The following is a 19,945-nucleotide window of genomic DNA, read 5'->3' on the forward strand; positions in this document are numbered from 1 at the left end:
CTCCCTTGACCTTAGAAAAATAACAAATATTTTAAACGAAATCAGTCCTGGATCATCACTGGAAGGACTGATGCTGAAGCTGAAGCTCCAATACTTTGGGCACCTGATGCGAAGAACCGACTCATTGGAAAAGACCCTGATGCTGGGAAAGATTGAAGGCGGGAGGAGAAGGGGACAACAGAGGATGAGATGGTAGGATGGCATCACCGACTCGATGAACATGAGTTTGGGTAAGCTCCGGGAGGTGGTGATGGACAGGAAGCCTGGCGTGCTGCAGTCCATGGGGTCGCAGAGAGTCGGACACGACTGAGCGACTGAACTGAACTGATTTTCCCCTTTGGGAGAAGAAAAAGCAAAGCTACCTTTCAGGTGGAGCCTCGCCACGTTTGACTTCGGTTTTGGTTTTCCCACACACAAATTTCCACACACGCAAATCCCCTCGAAAAGAACCAAGCCTGAGGAATTCCCTGGCGGTCCAGGGGTTAGGCCTCCAAGCTCCAAATGCAAGGGGCAAGGGTTCGATCCCTGGTTGGGTTACCAAGATCCCACATGCCTTTCAGAGCAGCCAAAAACAAGCAACAAATGGAAGAAAGGAAAGAACGAAGCCACAGAATCCGAGGGCCTGCCCCAGAGGACCAGAGGCAGGTCCTCGTAGGTGGGAGCAGTTGCTGACAGAGGGCTGAGGGCTCACGGGGTGCCGGGCACACAGGTCACACTCTCTCCGGCTCACCACACCCCTCACGGAAACCAGCTAAAGCCCAGCCCTTGTGTCCACGGGTGGGTCTCAGGCCGTGGGAGGCCCCCTCCCGTGAGCACGGTTGTTTTCAAGGTCCCTGCGCACAGCCTAGAAGATGAAAATAAAACATCCTCACAATGAACTAAACGTACCTTCTTGGCAGGTTAGGATTATTTAAAAAATTACATAGTCCTGAACTCTTTCCAAAAATAATCTGTGGCGACTTGAAGGAGTTACAAAGGTGATCTGTCCTATAGCCAAGAGTGTGTGTGTGTGTGTGCGTGTGTGTGTGCGCGTGTGTGTGTGTGTGCGCACTCAGTCACTCAAGTCGTGTCTGACTCTTTGCCACCCCATGGACTGTAGCCCGCCAGGCTCCTCTGTCCATGGGATTCTCCAGGTAAGAACACTGGACTGGGTTGCCATGCCCTCCTCCAGGGCATCTTCCCGACCCAGGGGTTGAACCTGTGGCTCCTGCATTGCAAGCGGATTCTTTACTGCTGAGCCACTGGGGAAGCCCACAGCCAAGAGAGGGATCATATACCCCAGAGTAGCGGCCATGAGGTCTGGAGAAAGATCCCATGTCTCCAGCTGCCTGCTGGAGACGGGTATCCTCGAGAATTTCCTATCAGTAGAAATTTACCACACCTCAATTTTTAAAAATTAAAGACTTCTATGAATCATGTTGTATATGATATATCATATCAAACAAAGGTAGCCGGAGGCCCAAATCTGCTCTGCCACCTGGTTTAATAAATAAAGTTTTATTGAGACACAGCCGCTCTCACATACATGCTGCCTACTGCTGGGAACACGGCTGCTTCCCTGTTCCAGCAGCTGAGCTGAAAAGTCATGACGGAGGCTACATGGCCCACGAAACCTAAAATATTCAGTTTGAATAATTACACACTCAGTTCTTCAGCACCCTTGATTTATAGCCAATGAAATTTGTTTTCTATGAATATTTCAAGGCTGGGGAAATGAAGACTAACTTTTTAAAAAAAACCTAGACTCAAAGCTGAGTTAATAGTCTGCCTATTTGGAAAATGGTAAAATAACAGTAAATATTAGAGAAAAATAACAGTAACTACTGCTGGATAGTGATACTAGAAGTGATTTTTAAATTTTGTTAGATTTTCTTGCCTTTCAATCAGAAAACTACTTTTCAGGGTCCCCTAACAACACCGTTTTTTGGAAATGGTTGACATCAGCACATCTTTAGCCATTTGCTTCTGGAGCATGAGGCTCTGGGTCAAAAACAGTCTGGTTCTTTTTCATGAGAAACGGAACAGAGGAGCCATTTCTGGTTTTATGCTGAATTTGTCCATCTTTCAACCTTAAAACTCTGGATGTTATCGCTAGGCCTAGGCCTTACTTGGTGGGCCTCAACTTTCCTGGCTGTACTATGAGCAAAGTCATGCTGAACTGAAAGCGTTGCTGTAAAGATCTAATGTCACATGGAAACCCATACATAAGGCTCCTCATTGAGAACAGGACACCAGGTATTCAATAATGTGTAGCTATCAGCGTTACCACCCAGCGGGCACAGCAGCTGAATGTCCTTTTTAACTCAACCCATTTCTTAAGCCAGGTTTGGAATGCAGTAATAACAATAATTATACCCAGTAGAGCACTCACCGATAGGCCCTGGGCCAGGAGATTCACAGGAGCCAACTCATTTATGACCAAAAGGACTGGAAACATACACTATTTAAATATGCTTACGGTCCTCCAGGACACCTGATACCCTGTCAGTGACATAGCTCCCCCAGGCCAAGCAAAGGTTTCTATGCCTTTAGGAGAGAAGGTATGAGAAAATACATATCTGACTTTGACTCACTGAAGAAAAGCCAGCGGATTTGGTTTAATAAAAAAGAAGACTTGGCGTGTCTAACTCGAGACTACAAAAATAAAGGGCATGCTACCACTTCCAGGAATACACTTGGTTATGAGCTCAAGAGAAAAAAGAAAAAGGGCTTCCCAGGTGGTAAAGAATCCACCTGCAATGCAGGAGACCTGGGTTCGATTCCTGGGTCAGGAAGATCCCCTGGAGGAGGGAATGGCAACCCACTCCAGTACTCCTGCCTGGGAAATCCCACTCAGAGAACACTCCGTCTCTCTTCCGTTCTCCATCCACACCTTATCCTACTTTCATAAGAAAACTTTCAGTGAAGGGAAACAGACGAGGGTCAAAGAAACGAGTAATAACAGTGTGTCTACTTTGTGCTACGCGCTTGATGAGGTCTTTGACATATAGGAGTGTAGTAGTACCTGTGCTCAGTCGTGTCCGAGTCTTTGCGACCCCATGGACTGCAGCCCACCAGGCTCCTCTGTCCACGGGATTCTCCAGGCAAGAGTACTGGAGTGGGTTGCCATTTCCTCCTTCAGGGGATCTTCCCAACCAAGGGATCGAACCCACATCTCTGTGTCTCCTGCACTGGCAGGCAGATTCTTAACCACTGAGCCACCTGGGAAGCCATTTAAAAAATATATATTTTACATATATTCATGAAACTCTTAAATAGCATGAAATGAGAAGGGTTCACCGAGGTTCAGAAAAGTCAGATAACTTCTCCAAGGTCCCAGAGCTGGTAAATGTGGGAGCCAGGGTGCCTGTTACGTGGGTAGGTTTTGCATACCCCTCTGTCTCTGCCCTGCCACCCTTATCAGAGAACTGGAGCAAGCAGACGGAAACAGGAGTGTCTGTTCTGGACACCTGGGCCCACATTCATCTCTTAGGGCGTCTCCTTTCTTGCTTAGTTTTACACGTTTGAAAAATAAAACACAGGACACCTACAATTTGGGGGAATGTGATCACTGATGAGAGGTTTATAGGAAGTAACGTTTGTGTAGCCTTTCTGAACAAACTGGCATCAACATTCTTCTTTCAGAAATCCATAGTTAGAAAAGTGGTCCTTTTGGAATCAAACCCCAAGAAATGTGAGTTTTCAGACGAATGTGATCTGGTACAGGAAGAACCACATTTCCTGTCAATGACCAGAAGCATCCTGGCGAATTAAACCAGAATATTGACAGTCTGGGTTCAGTTCTTGATTTTCTTCGATTTTATGGTATCTCTTTTCTGACTTGGGTTAACAGGTTGTGAAAGTTGCGGGCCGAAGAAAGAAAGCTGAGCACTGAAGAACTGATGCTGTTGAACTGTGGTGCTGGAGAAGACTCTTGAGAGTCCCTTGGACTGCAAGGAGATCCAACCAGTCCATCCTAAAGGAGATCAGTCCTGGGTGTTCATTGGAAGGACTGATGTTGAAGCTGAAACTCCAGTACTTTGGCCACATGATGTGAAGAACTGACTCATTTGAAAAGACCTTGATGCTGGGGAAGATTGAGGGCAGGAGAAGGGGGCGACAGAGGATGAGATGGTTGGATGGCATCACCGACTCAATGGACATGAGTTTGAGTAAGCTCCAGGAGTTGGTGATGGACAGAGGCCTGGTGTGCTGCGGTCCAGGGGGTCACAAAGAGTCGGACACGACTGAGCGACTGAACTGAACTGAGTAAGTTCAAAATCACCCCGCAGTGACCTTGAGCTGGCAGCCAGTGAACCAGGCAGCAGGAATGCTGATCTGTACCCTTGGCCACACCGGGAAGAGTCGGTCAGCAGAGCCTGGGACCACGGAAGCTGGCCACATCCTCCCCGGGGTCTCCATCCACCTACTTACATCCCTTGTCTCTTATTTCCCCCTTTACCTCCATCTCTCATCTCCTCCTAAAACCACCCCCTGCCCTCCTTCAAGGCCTGGGTCTGGTGTCATCACCTTCTGGGACATTTCTCCATCCCTGGGCATAGCAGTCCGTGTGCTGGCACTGCCGAAATGTCATTTTCCAGTTGTTAAAACACTGAAGTCCTTCCCCACGGGTTGGTAAACAGAGCTGTCCCCAAACTCGCCCCTCATACCCCACCTTCACCACCGTGATCCCAGCTTCTCCCCGGGACCTCTGTTTCCTGGCAAACAAAGGGGTGACACACAGAATGACCCCCTGAAGCTGCTGGATGGCTGAGTGGTCACATACCCCCCCACACACGTACACAGGGCGCCCCACGTGGACACGATCCCCCTCATGACGGTTCAGTGCCTGCACTGCGTGGTCTTATGCGACACCTCATTGTCTCTCTGCATGATCTGAAGTCACCGAGAGCTTTCTACCTGTCCTTGACCCGCAATACTACCCAGCACAGTGACTTCCGCAGAAAACCTACACGATCCGCGTGTTGGGTAAACATTTGGAAGACACATCAGTTGCCCTCATGGTCATCTGCATCCTTGTGTCTGGAAGGCGGTGGGGAGCTTCGAGAGGTCCCGAGGCTTAGGAGTCAGAGTTCCATCCTCCTCCTTCGGCACCTCCTGCACGTAGACACGCGACAGGAATTGAATCTCTTGTCAGGTGGAGCTGTAACAGATCATGGTAGAGGAGCCTGGCGGGCTGCCGACCACGAGGTCACAAAAGAGGCAGACAAGACTTAGCGACTGAGTAACAGTGACAGACGGAAACGTGAGGCTGGAGGCGGAAAGGGGTGGCAGGCAGCCTCCAGGACAGCCCCTCTGATCCTTGTCTCTGGGGGCTTCCGGGCACCTCCTCGCAGCCCCGCCTGCTTCCTGGAGGGGCGGGGCTTGTGGTCTCCCCTCTGACAAGAAGGCTGCGGCTTCTCCCTCACTCGGGTATTTTCTCCCACTCACGATCGCATTGCTCCCCTGGGGATCCGGGGTGCCGGAGCCAAGACCCAGGCAGGAGGGTCACCTTGGCCACAAGCGGGGCGAACCTGGAGGCGGGTCCTTGCACTGCAAGCCTTCAGATGCGACCACCATCCAGCCCTGGAGGGACCCCGCCACGACCCCCACGGAGCTGAGCCAGGATCTCAGGCCACTCAAACCATGAAACTTTTGAGTTTGTTTTGAGCCACTACGTTCAGGGTTTGTCACCTGCTATAGATTACTAACATGCAGGGCTTCTTTAAAGACCCGAACACAACATCCCAGTTGGCCTCCGGGGTAACTGCCAAGCCATGCGACCCCGGCAGATAAAAATGGACATGAACAGCTGCCTTTACAGAGAGCTTCCCAGGCCCCGGAGCTGCTCAAAGACCCGACAAACACCATCTTAGGTAGCCTTCAGGGCCACTGTGAAGGAGCCTGTGCATATTTTACTGCAGCAGAAAGATAAGTAAACAGATCTGAAGCTTTGGAAGTCATGACTCTTAGGTCGCACACCCTGGCCTGTCCACGCACCACACTCACCCAGGGAGGAAAAAGTCAGTGAGTCCCTTAAAGACCATGACCAGGGCCCCATGTCAGGCAATTCCAGCCCTGAGGAAACCAGAGTCGCAGGGACAGGACCCCAGAATGACCACATGGGGGGAAAGGTCATAAAAGACTGGAAGGCCTCCCGTTTTCTCTTTTTTAAAAAGAATCCCATTGCTTTCTCCCCACATCCAATTTCACGTTTAGTAACCCTCCTCTCAAGAATTTCAGGACTCCTCAGGTGGCACTATTGGTGAAGAACCCGCCTGCCAATGCAGAAGATGCAAGAGACGTGGGTTCGATCCCTTGGTTGGGAAGATCCCCTGGAGGAGGAAATGGCAACCCACTCCAGTATTCCTGCCTGGAGAATCCCATGACAGACAAGCCTGGTGGGCTACAGTCCAACGGGTCACAAAGAGTCAGACACGACTGAAGCGACTGAGCCTGCATGCAAGAACTCCTTCGAATTTCACTCACTTCAATTTCAACTCACTTCCTCTTGGGCAGTTACGTGTGAAGATGAAAAATGCCCCATCAGGAACCTTCCTTATTATGTCCCTTCTCTTCTAAAATGCAAACTTCTTGGACTCCAGAAGGATCTCAACATCATGTATTACGTTTAAAAAAAGGGATGAATCAGGTGAGTTTTTCTGAAGGTCAATTAAGACAGAAGTACTGCTGCACGATCCATATAAAGAGATGCTGTTTGGTTCCTTTCAAAGGTAGAGGGAATGAACGGGCCTCTTTGGAAAGGAGCCAGGCAGTTCCTCCTCCAGCATCACGCCCTCCAGGCAGACCTCAGCTGCTCTGTGAGACACAAATGGATGGCACCTCATTCCCTGCTTGGTAGAGAGAACATCCCCCATCCCCGCCCTTGCCCCTGGGGGGAGAACAGTCTGACGACTTCCACCTGAGCTGGCCCAGCCCCCACAAGGTCACAGGCATCCTGTCTCATCCCCTCCCAGCACCTCTGCCAGCATGTGGCTTCATCAGCATTTGTACAGATGGCCATGGTGGCCACAGCATCCGCCATTTCCCCATCCCCAGTGCTAGGCGGTGGGGAGACGTGGTCACTTGCTGCCTCCTCCCCACCCTCCACTTCTGGCGGGAACTCCAGGGCTCCAGAGAACATCTCAGCAAGAATCCAGACAACCTGCCAGCCCCCCGGAGCAGGGTTACCTGGGTCCCAGTGAGGATGGAAGCTGCATCGTCCCAGCTAAGGTCCTGAGACCTGCCTACCCAACTCTGGGTGGGATTCCTAAAAGTCCTGAAAAGTCTCTAGAACAAGGGGCAAGGCTCATGCCCTTGCATGCAACGTTAGTTGTTTGGTTTCTAAGAGAGAAACGAAATCCGTTAGCGGTGGTATTGGTTCAGGAAGTCAGGGCTGGAGGTGAGCGGTCCCTGTGTCGTGGGCTGGAAGGTCACTCTGCTGGGGAAACTTTCTGCACATCTGCACCCTTGAGTGCTGAGCTGTGCTGATGAGGATTTGAGAGTCTCTGCTAGAAAAATGCTAAAGAGTGCTGACAGTCACCGCTCCACAAAAGCCAACCCTTCTCAATCCTGGGTCCCTCTCTAGTCTCGGGTCCTCTCTCCACGGGTAACTTCCCCTCCAAGCTCCCCGTGGGGTCCACCCTCTTTGCTGTGTGGTGCCCCTCCCCGTGGCTGCGGACTCTGTTTCCCTGAGCATCTCTGTGCCCCTGCTTCCTTAGTCCTGCTCCATCCCCAACCCCGTGAAGGTACTGAGGATTTTCTCTCCTCACAAGGAGCCCTGAACTGACCAGGAGTCGGACGTGGGGGAGGAGACAAGACTAGAAATGGTCCCTCCCCGGGTTGCCCCGGTTGCTTTCTGACACAGAGGGACCCTCCCCCCAAACCAGCCACCCCTCACCACCCACCAGCTTTTGCTCTCAATACCGTCCAAGAGGAAAGAGAAGCAACTCAGAAATCAAGAGTTACTAATTCCCATCCTGGGGCAAATTCTTTACCCAAACTGAGGCCCTGGCCGTCTGTGTATAAAAAGTAAATGATAAACAGTAATGGTACCATGTGGACTGGAAACAGCACAAATCCAGCGAAAGACGCATAGAAGCCCAAGGTCATAAAGCTACCAGGGAGACCGCAGGTACTGGAAAGCGCTTCTAAGTCCAACAGACTTGCTGTTGCCTCAAATTACACATCTCACATCCTCAGCATGAACACACCCACGCCGCCTGTGAAGCCCAGAAAATCAGCAGCTGCCCCCAAAACTTCGCATGAAGAACCGGTGTCCCGGGAAGCCTAGCTTGAAGGCTTGCAGCACTAGTTCTGGTCAGGATGCAAAGACACCCCTGACCCGCTCCTATAAGAGAGGAGGGTCTGTGTCCATGATGGGGCTCGGATTAGGGTGGTTTTTCTCTCCTCTCAGAGAGAATAAAGCCACAGAACTGTGGCTAAGAGCTCTGCCCAAGGCCTCCACGGCAGAAAAAGGTGGATACTTGAATCTCTGGTTTTGTTCCTGAAAACAAAATGCACACGCATGCGCACACACACACGCCTGCACAGACATCATGTCAGAACAACCAGGAAAACAAAGGAGAAAACTGCTGGCAAGCAGGCCTGTCCATTCCTAGAAATCCCTTCAGCACACTCATCCCCAGGCAATCCAGTTTTCTAGAAGTCTTCAGGTAGCAGCAGAGACTCAACGCTGTTTCCATCTCTTGAAAAACCGCTAACAACTTTAGTTGCCTTTTGATAGTTTAATGGCATGACAACCATTATTTGTCCCAAAGACATTATTGGAACCTGTTTCCAAGTATATTTCCTCTTCTCTTCTTTTGCCCAGTTTTTTTTTTTAAAGGAAATAAATATGTCCCAAGGCTATTGAGTCCCTCTTAGCCAAGGGTCTTCCCAACAGGCAGAGACCAACAAGACCCAAGGTTCCAAAATGACTCTGGGACCCACAGGCCGCTGGGGACTGGACACCCCGAGACCATCCCTGGGAAATCCGATTCCTGGTCTGCTCCACTCTGCACAGTCTTTAGACTCCTCCCTTCTCCGCACTGCAGCTCTGTCTACACAGGCCACCACAAACAAGCGCGCTACGCACAGCCCCCTGAGTCTGCGGGGGCTGCTTCGGGTGCCACACGGGACCCCCAAGTTCTGGTGTGAGCCTCTCCCAGCCCTGGGCAGTACCTGCTGCTCTTCCTGTAGGGACACCTGAGCCCGAGGGCCTGGTACCTGCTCAGAGCTCAACCATCACTCCTCACAGCGATCACCATGATAGGAGTCAATGGAGAGCTCCAGTCCCAAAGGCAGGCAAGAGGTCAAAGGAGTTGGAGAAAAACAGGATTTCGTATTCATTCAGAATTCTGAAGGTCACACGCCCTGGCGTTGGCATTCAGCTTTCCCAGGCCCACGAAGATGGACATTTCGGAGGCGAATGCTGCCCGTGACTCAGGGAGCCAGCAGAGCACAGAGATTAAAACAAATGAAGCTGTCACAGGGCACCGCGTCTGAGCTCCCTGCAGCCTCCCGCAAATTCCCACTGGCGATTGCGGGCACAGTATGTCCATGCGTCAATGCTACTCTCGATTCGTCCCACCCTCTCCTTCACCCACTGTGTCCACAAGTCTGTTCTCTGCGTCTCGATCCCTCCCCTGCAAATAGGTTCATCCGTACCATCTTTCTAGATTCCATATATATGCGTTAATATACCATATTCACTTTTCTCTTTCTGACTTACTTCACTCTGTATACTAGGCTGGGGAGCGAGGTTCAGGAGGGAAGAGATGTATGTATACCTGTGGCTGATTCATGTTGATGTGTGGCAGAAACTAACATAATATTGTAATTATCCTCCAATTAAAAATAAATAAATTAAAGTAAATAAATAAAAGGGGGGAAAAAAAAACAAAGAATATGAAGCTGAACGAGTTCAAATTCAAATCGACTTTAACAATTGTGTGACCTGGAGTAGGGTGTTGGAACATGGATTTTATATACAGGCAGGTTCCCGGCTCCCAAATATTTCTGCAAGGATTAAATAAATTAATTGCGGTAAAATGCCCAGCACAATGTCACTGATGAATAAATATGATCCTTGATCACAGCATATGTTCATCTTGATTCTGAGCAAGAAGGAAAAGCAATCAGTTAAGAACATTTCAACAAGCCTATTGATGCTGCTGCAAGCTCTGAATGACCACGCGCCAAAGGGCCAGTTATGGTGTTGAACAAAAGAGGTGTGCGGGTCTGACTTACCCCTAAGACCCCGAAGCGCTCAGCCAGGCTCCAGCCGCAGAGGAAGTCGATTTCAAACTTGTGGTTCAGAACGACAATGGCGTTTTCCTTCCCGTACTTGGGGTAGGCCCGGGGGTCCGTGTAGATGACGCACTCCGTACCCGACCACCACTCCAGCAGCATCACCAGCTCTGGAACAGAGAGACAGAGCTGTTATTTCATGCACCTCTGCAACCAGGGCTCTGGGCCCCTGGGACAGGTTGGCACAGCAAAGCTCTGCCTTCCTAGCTTGAAGGGAAAGCAACTTTGAGGGGTCAAATTCAGGATCGTTTGAGCCAAGATTTCAATCCTTGAAAGGGTTTAGAAAGAGAAGGAAAAAACAGAAGAGAAAACTCCACAAGTCTCTAGGGGAGGAGAAGAAGCTTTGAGAAGGCAAATGACTTGCATTCCTTGATTAAGTACCTTGGGGAAAAGTAAATCTGAAAGCCTGAATCTATGCCCTGGTGTTTACAGAGCTCTGAAAGGCAGCAGGAGGCGAGATACAGAATTCTTAACGTCCTTCGAAATGACTAATTGGGACACTTATAAACTCCATCAAAGAACACTAAATACCCAATTTTTCTCTCCCATGAATGATGCTGGAATGCACCAGGAATGATGAAGCCCTGCAGTGAAATACCAGCACCTGAAGGGCTAGGATGAATTAGGGTCATTCCCTCGTGGGCCTCAATGAAACTATGAAAACATTTTCATAGGAGCTTGTGAAAATGGAAAAGTCCTTTTTCAGGCAATAATGACCAACATGCCTTTTTTCTTCAGTGATACCTCTAACTCAGGTGACCAACTCCCAACCTTGTGCCCTGAGGACAAGCCTTTATGGTAGAAATTGTCCAGAAAAACAGTGGAAACTTGACAACTCAAACTAAGCTATCGAGCAGCTTTGAACTGGAATGTTACAGTTAAGCGTGCTCAGCAGGTGGGTAGGTGGGTGGGTGAGGGAGCCCTCTGGGAAGGATGGGCTTAGTTGCTCGGCTGACTGCCAAAATTTTCATAGTGATATGAACACTGTTAGAATAAAAGGTTTTGTGTGCGTGCTTAGTCGCTAAGTCATGTCACATTCTTTGTGATCCCATGGACTGTAGCCCGCCAGACTCCTCTCAGTTCAGTTCAGTAGCTCAGTCCACTCTTTGTGACCCCATGAACTGCAGTACGCCAGGCTTCCCTGTCCATCACCAACTCAAACTTATGTCCATCGAATCGGTGATGCCAACCAGCCATCTCATCCTCTGTCGTCCCCTTCTCCTCCCGCCTTCAGTCTTTCCCAGCATCAGGGTCTTTTCCAATGAGTCAGCTCTTCGCATCAGGTGGCCAAAGTATTGGAGCTTCAGCTTCAGCATCAGTCCTTCCAATGAAAATTCGGGGCTGATTTCCTTTAGGATAGACTGGCTGGATCTCCTTGAAGAAGGGAATGGCAAACCACTTCAGTATTCTTGCCTTGAGAACCCCATGAACAGACTCCACTGTCCATGGGATTTTTCATCAAGAATACCAGAATGGGTTGCTATTTCCTCCTCCAGGAGATCTTCCCAATCCAGGGATTGAACCCGCATCTCTTGTGTCTGCTGCATTGCAGCTGGATTCTTGTACCCACTGAGCCATTGGGGAAGCCCTGTGAAGGACATGCCCCTTTTTATCACCACTTAGTAAGGTACATGTCAGGCACTCGCTCGCTCATCACCTGTCCCAACACATGCACACCCACACATGCACCCCTGCATGCACGCACCCACACACGCATCCACACACACACACAAGCCCAGCCAAGCCTCACCTATGAAAGGCTGGACTGGCTGCCCTTGGAAGTCTTTCTCCTTGAGGCTGGAGACTGGCAATGAGGTGCTGGAGCCAGAACTCTCTGGAAGGCACTACAGTCTAGTTTCTAAGCCCGAGCACTCTGGGGCTTTGGACAGGTGAATCCTGAGGCACCCCAGCCTCCTAATCTTGGAAGGGTGGCCTCAGGGGCTTTTGTAGAAAGAGAAGCAATGGGCGTCTTATACAACAGGCACTCTGTGCAGAGCGCGTGCCGAGCCCCCAGCAGACCCAGGCTTCACTGCCCCCCCCCCACCGCTCCGTGTCATCAGGAACAAATCAGAACACACCCCCTACTGGACACCGTAGAGCCTGCCTGTTCCTAGAGCTGAGAAAACGCCGAGGCCCCAGGCAGCTGTTCTCCGGGGGAAACAAGCCTGGGGCAGCCCTCGGGGGAGGGAGGGGGGCAGGTCCAACCCCTCCGGTATCGGTCTGGGAGCCTGGACGAGCCCAAGGCAGAGCCACATCCAGGAGGCAGCCAGGTCAAGTGGGACGGCTCCCGGGATGCGTCCTGTCGTCACCTCCTAAACGCCTCTCTGGGCCCTGCTGCCCCCTGTCCGGGGCAGGCCGGGCCCCCTTCCACTTGCCCCAGCCACTTTCAGGGCACTCATCGCAGCCTGCGACATGGAGCGATGACGCCCTGTCCCCCTTACAGGCCACAGGCCCTGCGAGGCACAGACCATAACCTCAGCCTTTGGCTCCAGGACCCAGCACGGTGTGGGTACATGTCTGCTTCCAGCAAACACCGTGTGGTGGCTGGACGTGTGTAGGCAGGATGCCGGGGGGCTGGAGGTGTGGCCGCACACCTCAGTGGCTCCCGGGATCCCACCCTCAGACCCTGCGACCCAGAGAGCAGACAGCCTCGCACCAAGAGGCGGCGAGACCAGGAGGGCAGAGGTGCTGTCTGGGACGGATGCTGTGCGTGGATCTGGGGGCCAGGCTCCTGTGCCGGGGGCGCCACTCGGCGGCTATGAGACTTCCCGGTCTGTTTCTCAGCATCCCAGAAGCCTCAGCACCTCTGTGAATCCAGGCAGGAAAATCTGCGGGAGGTGTGACGGATCAAGGCGTCCAGCGTGATTCTGCACACACAGGGGATGGTGAGCAGCCAGCTCCTGTGACTGTTCCACACACGACCCCCGGACAGCAGGCATGGCTCCGTGACCGCCGAGGGGAAGCGGAAAGGAGTGGAGAGGGGGACAGAGTCACAGCGGCTTCCGCAGCAGGGTGGGCGGTCCTGATTTATGGTTGCACCACAGAGGCTGCGAGACGTCACCGGAGCGTTTTTTTAACAGAGGCCGCGGCAGCACCGAATCTGCATTCTGAAAAGAGCACTCGAGTGGGAGCAGAGGAGAAGCAGGGGGGCCCATGGTGGGGGGGACTGCAGAGGCCCAGGGACAGGTGACGACAGCCGGCCAGGTGGGGACCAGCGGGAAGGCCGGGTTTCCCCTCTTGCCTCAACAGGCTGGAGTTACTCAACTCAACACTGAACTCTCACTGGATAAGAGTCTTCCTTTTTCCTCCTAAGGGGTTTCTTTTTATTTTTTTCAATTAACACGAAACATATTTATAGTCATAATGAAAAATAATTCAACTAATCCAGAAGAATTTAAACTGTGTAATTCCCCTTGAGGGCCCTAAGGCATGTCTGGATATCCAAATCCCCTTTCTGGTTTGTTTCCAGTTGTAGCTCAGCTGGTAAAGAATCTGCCTGCAATGCAAGAGACCTGGGTTCGATCCCTGGGTTGGGAAGATCCCCTGGAGAAGGGAAAGGCTACCCACTCCAGTATTCTGACCTGGAGAATCCCATGGACTGTGTGGTCCATGGGGTTGTAAAGAGTCGGATACAACTGAGCGACTTTCACTTTCACTTCAAAGGACCAGTCGGGATGGTCTCGGGAGGCTCAGCAGGCTCCGCAGGTCACATGCGTGGTGGCTAATGTGTTGACTCACCTCCCGGGGGTCTGCTCCTGGGGAGGCCTGCTTCTGCCCCCACACCGCCCACGTCATCTGCCCCCGCCCCATGTCAGGTGCAGTAAGAACCCACAGCCCTCTCAGTCTGTCCTCGGAGGGGGAGCCTGACCTCCTGAGTCCCCTCCGTCCACATCCATCCTTCCTTCCTGAGGGCCTGCCCTGGGCCTTCCAGCTCCAGTGTGACCGGCACAGACCACAGCCCTGCAGGGGGCCGGTCAGCCCCCACACGTGACTAAGGACCACTCCCTTCCCGGGGCATGTATCTGCCAGCGGCTCCGCCTCTCTGGTTGAATGCTGGGCACTTCCTCACCATCAGCCACAATCCCGCTGCCTTCCTCAGGGTTAAACACAAGGAACAGCTTGGGGGGTAGCCTTCCAGGCCTGTCCTTAGGGGGTTACACACACACGTGCGCGCACACACACACAGTTTTTCCCCCTTGAATGGGTTCATACTTTATTGACCTTTGTAAACACATGCATACTGTTATTTTCTCCAAACGGTGTACTTGAGGCTCTTTCTGTGTTAATACAGATACACAGAGGTGTCAGCAATTATGGACCTGGCTCTGGACGTGGGCTGGGCCAAGTTCCAAGGCCACGTGCAATTGCATTAAATCCTCACGTTAGTGGTAAGGAACCTGCCTACCAATATAAGAGACGCAGGTTCAACCCCTGGGTCAGGAAGAACCCCTGGGTCAGGAAGATCCCCTGGAGGAAGGCATGGCCACCCACTCCAGTGTTCTTGCCTGGAGAATCCCATGGACAGAGGAGCCTGGTGGGCTACAGTCCGTGGGGTCAGAAAGAGTCGGACACGACTGAGCACAGGCACAGAACAGAGCCCTGTGGGAGGAAATATGATTGTTCCCATTTTAAAGATGAAGAAACAGAGGCAGAGGGATAACTCTCATTCTTTGTTCAATTCAGGTAATTGCCGCTTTTCAGGTCAAAACTAGTCAGAATGGCAATTCCACGTGGGATAACCAGCTGCATGGCAGATCCTGCTTCGGACATATTATGATTTATTCAGCCATTCCACCATTGATTAGCATCCCTCCTCCGTCCTGTTTCTTATTGTTACAAATATTGTAGTAAACATCTTTGAAAATGCATGCTTTTTAAACAATTGTGTAAGGATTTCTCCAACATAGGTATACCAACAAACAAATTATGTTGGTATTCTATCCATGAATAGAGGTATGGATTGAAGAGTATATGCGTGCTCAGTCGCTAAGTCTGACTCTTTGTGACCCCATAGACTGTAGCCCACCAGGCTCCTCTGTCCATGGGACTTTCCTGACCCAGGGATCGAACCTGTGTCTCCTGCATTGGCAGGCAGGTTCTTTATCACCGAGCCAGATGTAAAAGGAAAGCTATAAACGGAAACGTCAGTATTTGTTTAAAGCAGAAGCTGGAGTAGACACAGGGGAGACAGGAAGGGAGAATCCGCCTCACACAGATGTAAGATCTTTGGTCAAGAGGGTGGACCGCTGGCCTTGAGAGCCTCATCACTGAAACCGGCTCCTTCCTCCCCCTGCCTCCCCGCCCTCCCAAGGCCCTGAAAGGAGCTGACACTTAATATCATCATGGTCTTTCCACCCACTGTGATCTCAGCCTGCGTATTAACTCTTGGGCCTCATAGGAGGGAGGGGACATCCTGGTCACACCATTCTCACCAGAGGTGTGGACTGGGCCCAAGGGCTCCCGGGGGTGGTCAGACACTGGTAACAGACAAGATGTGCTGCTGAGGTTTCTTCAGTATAACGCAGCAATTTTGAAGCTTCCTGTCCCATTTAAAAATGTTCAGTTTGCTCAATTTTGCAGTCTTTATTTTATTTTTTTTGGCGGCCATGTCCCGAGGGCAGGGTGGCCGGAAACGCTGGAGAAGGCCCACGCAGGCGTCTTGCAGGAGCTCAGGCACCTCTGGATCCTAAGACGCGGGGCCACGCCTGGCCCTGGCCAGTCACTGCCGCCTGCTTGGCAAACTCCGCACGGAGCTCTTTGAGGTAATGGCCAGGGCAGAGTGGGAGGGACAAGAAGGGACCATCGCTGCAAAATCCCAACCTGTCGCCTAGGATTTCAGAGGCTGATGCGGGGGCCAGACTCAGGCTGCAAGGACACATGGACTGAGGGACAGATTTGTGCTGCGTAGCTCGATCACAAATAGGAAAGAAGACGTAGATGAACAAAGAGGAGAGTGCGGCAGGGGGAGAAGTTCATATTTGCAAAGAAGGAGGAAAATGCTAACAACCAACATCCACTGAGTCAGTGCACATGTCACTGTTCCCATTTCACAGCTGAGGACACGGAAACACTGAGGCCGAGTAGCTGGTCCAGCTCCCAACGCCAGGAGGCCAGCGTGCTGGGCCTTGAACCCAGACAGGGAGACTTAAGAGAGTCCGTGAGGACACTGTAAAGCCATGATTATCAGCTGGCGGGGAGAGAAAGTGCGTTTAGGGAGGGAAGAGGTCAGAGTTTAGAGGAGAAAGATCACACCTCTGACCTTGGGAAGCCCTTCTCTGTGAGATGAAGATGCCCAACTCAAGGCTGCTGGGAAGGTTACATATGCTAAAGTGATGAGAGCATATAACACTCGCCCACCCTGGAAACAGGGTTCTTCTCCTCCTGAATGCTATGCCCACCAAGGATAATGCAGCGATGATGGCAAAAGAAATTATGAACGGACAGAGGGAACAGCTAGGAAAAATAAACCGCTGGTGGGTGAGCACCCACTGTGGGGCAGCCCCGCCATCACCCCCAGACCTCCCTGCTCTCAGCCCTGATGTCGGCCCCAGTCCAGATGCTGGGCAGCTGTGAGACCCAGCTCCTTCAGGGCAGGATCCCAGGGATCCCCATGCACCCAGCAACCCCAACAATCCTCCAAAGCCACAGCCTACCCCTTCTGCAAGGCCAGGTGCTTGTAGGGGGTGCCCTCCTTCCCCACCGAACCTCTCCCCTGTGCGCCCACTTATGCCTGCCGTGAATGACATTTCACTCCTCTCTGCAGCCCTTCCTGCAAGAAGTGTTGAGAATGCTAATAAGACAGGGAGGCTAAGTTCCTGCAGGAAAGACCTCGAAGTCCAGACTGTTGATTAGAATTCACTGTTGAAACATACCAGCAACCAGAACCCCCTGAGTTGGGGATAGGGGGAGATGTGATCAAGATTGAGGAAAATGGTATTTTTATAATTAACTTCATCCAATTTTAATAATTATATAATCACATGCATAATTATATGTAATCTATAAACTAAGTGTATATAATTATGCACTTATAATGGTTTTTTAAAATAATTTGGCTGATAATAATTTAGGTTAAAAATGAAACCTCTCAGCTGCACGAGTTTCCAAAATGCAAAAAGGAAGAAGTTTCTGGGATCTGATGTGAGGCCGCTCGCTGCCGCAGACTTACTTATATTTTAGTTTGAACTGTGCGGTGTGCCAAGTTGCTTCAGTCGTGTCTGACTTTGCAACCCCACGGACTGTAACCCACCAGGCTCCTCTGTCCATGGAATTCTCCAGGGAAGAATACTGGAGTGGGTAGTTAAACCCTCCTCCAGGGGATCTTCCCGACCCAGGGATCGAACCCACATCTCTTACATCTCCTGCTTTGGCAGGTAGGTTCTTTACCACTAGAGCCTTAGGAAGACCCTTATTTTGAACTATTTCTAGTTAATCCCCTAGCACATACTTTTCACCATAACCAAATTTCAGTACTTTCTTTCCATGACACCAAACAGGGGGCCCAGTTGCACCTGCAACATTTCCAACCACACCCCAGTCATTCGGGCACTGCTTTTCCCACTTAGGTGCCCAGGTCACTGAAAGATGCTGAGGCACGAAGCCCATAAACAGATACACAACGTATCTGTCTTATTAACATTTCATAGTATGATTAGAAAAACAATGTCTAAAAAAGCTCCTTAGAATGAGGGGAAGGTTGGGAAGCCCTACAGGACGTCTCTAATAGAGATGGCAACACCAGAAGCCAGTTCCCCTGGACCACACCACATCTCCATTATGTCCTCCCGGCCCCGGACAACACCATATCTCCATCGTGTACTCCCAGCCCTGGACCACACTGCATGTCCATCACATCCTCCCAGCCCTGGACCACACCACATCTCCATCACATCCTCCCAGCCCCAGACCACCCCGCATCTCCATCACGATCTCCCAGTCCTGGACCACAAAGTATATCCATCACGATCTCCCAGTCCTGGACCACACCGCATATCCGTTGCATCCTCCCAGCCCTGGGGAAGTTCCTGTTTCTGTGCAGGATTTGCTCCTGGCTTTCCTGGTGGCTCAGATGGTAAAGAATCTGTCAGCAATGCGGGAGACCAGGTCTCAATCCCTGCATCAGGAAGATCCCCTGGAGAAGGGTAGGACAACCCACTCCAGTATTCTTGTCTGGGAAACCCCATGAATCTCATCTAGCCTGTGCCCAATGCCAGCTTAACACCCTCACTGAGTCCTCACCATCCACAGGAAAAGTGAGACTCCTTCATCAGCCTCTACTGCTTGATCCACCCTCTTTCTTCTGCATCCCTTGAGCCAAGGTCAAATTGAACTACACACTATTCCTAGAACCACCTAGAACTCACCGTACCTACACTTGGCCTCTTGTCCAAGTTGTTCTCTTGGCCAGAAAAGCCTTTCCCTTCCATAGAATCCCCAAATCCGAGTTCCAAGCTTCAGCTCAAACGAGATCTTGTCCATGAACTTTCTCTTGACCACCGCCACCTTCTATTAATCTCTCTTCTAAATTCCCTTTAGGGACACTATGTCGATGCTCCTCTGAAGTCAGGCAGACCTGATCTGAATTCCCATTCCATCGTTTACTACCCTCCCTGACATGGGCATACTACTGAACCTCTCTAGCCTTCAGTTTTAGATGTGAAAAAGGAATAATAAAATACCACTCACAAAATTGTTATGAACACTGGATAAAACTAATGCTTGGGACTTCCCTAGAGGTCCAGTGACTAAGAATCTGCCTTTCGATGAAGAGGATGCGGGTTCAATCTCCTGGGAGGGAACTAAAATCCCACATGCCGCAGAGCAGCTAAGCCTACAAGGTGCAACTACTGAACCAGTGCGCCTCAACTAGAGAGCCCTCGTGCCGCAGCTAAGACCTCCCTCCCCTAATGCAGCCATAAACAAATAAATAATTTTTAAAAAGACTTATGTTTGACTAAAGGCTGAGCACCGAAGAACTGATGCTTTCGAACAGTGGGGCTGCAGAACTCTTGAGAGTCCCTTGGACAGCAAGGAGATCAAACCAGTCAATCTTCAAGGAAATTAGTCCTGAATATTCACTGGAAGGACTGATGCTGAAGCTGAAGCTGCAATACTTTGGCCACCTGATTTGAAGAACCAACTCATCGGAAAAGACCCTGATGCTGGGAAAGATTGAAGGCAAAAGGAGAAGGGGATGACAGAGGATGAGATGGTTGGATGGCCTCACAGACTCAATGGACATGAGTTTGAGCAAACTCCAGGAGATGGTGAAGGATGAGGAGGCCGGGTGTGCTGCTGTCCATGGGGTCACAAAGAGTTGGATGTGACTGAGCAACTGAACAACAACAATGTTTGAAAAAGAACTACAGGCAGCAGTGGTAATGAGCCATCACTTTCCTCCCTTGGATCTCATGTTCTTTCTCGCAAGTTCGGTTCTCTTTGCTCTGGGTTGGTTCTTCCTCCACATGGACCAAACAGTCCCCCAGGTTTGTCTCATCCAGTTTGTTGACCTGCTGCCTGCAGCACACAAAACAGGGCTTTCACAGATAAATATCCACGAATTTCCATCATTTCACAGCTGCTGATGGCATGATTTGTAGCTTAGAGAAAATTCACAAGGATCCAGGTCATGTCAAAAATCAGTTAAGGATGGCAT

General features: G+C 50.9%; 1 protein-coding gene across 4 annotated transcripts in view; it reads right to left on the reverse strand.

Moving 5' to 3' along the window:
- Positions 1-19,945, reverse strand: part of AGPAT4 (1-acylglycerol-3-phosphate O-acyltransferase 4) — a 141,698-nt gene that overhangs the window by 16,260 nt on the left and 105,493 nt on the right. For all 4 annotated transcript variants that reach the window (XM_081524437.1, XM_081524439.1, XM_081524440.1 and 1 more), the window contains exon 3: positions 10,231-10,400. In XM_081524437.1, coding sequence (XP_081380563.1) covers positions 10,231-10,400 — 170 coding nt within the window. The remainder of the gene's footprint in view (positions 1-10,230; positions 10,401-19,945) is intronic.

Source organism: Giraffa tippelskirchi, chromosome 9 (genome assembly GCF_054371585.1).
Source record: "Giraffa tippelskirchi isolate mGirTip1 chromosome 9, T2T-mGirTip1v1.2.pri, whole genome shotgun sequence".
NCBI lineage: Eukaryota > Metazoa > Chordata > Mammalia > Artiodactyla > Giraffidae > Giraffa > Giraffa tippelskirchi.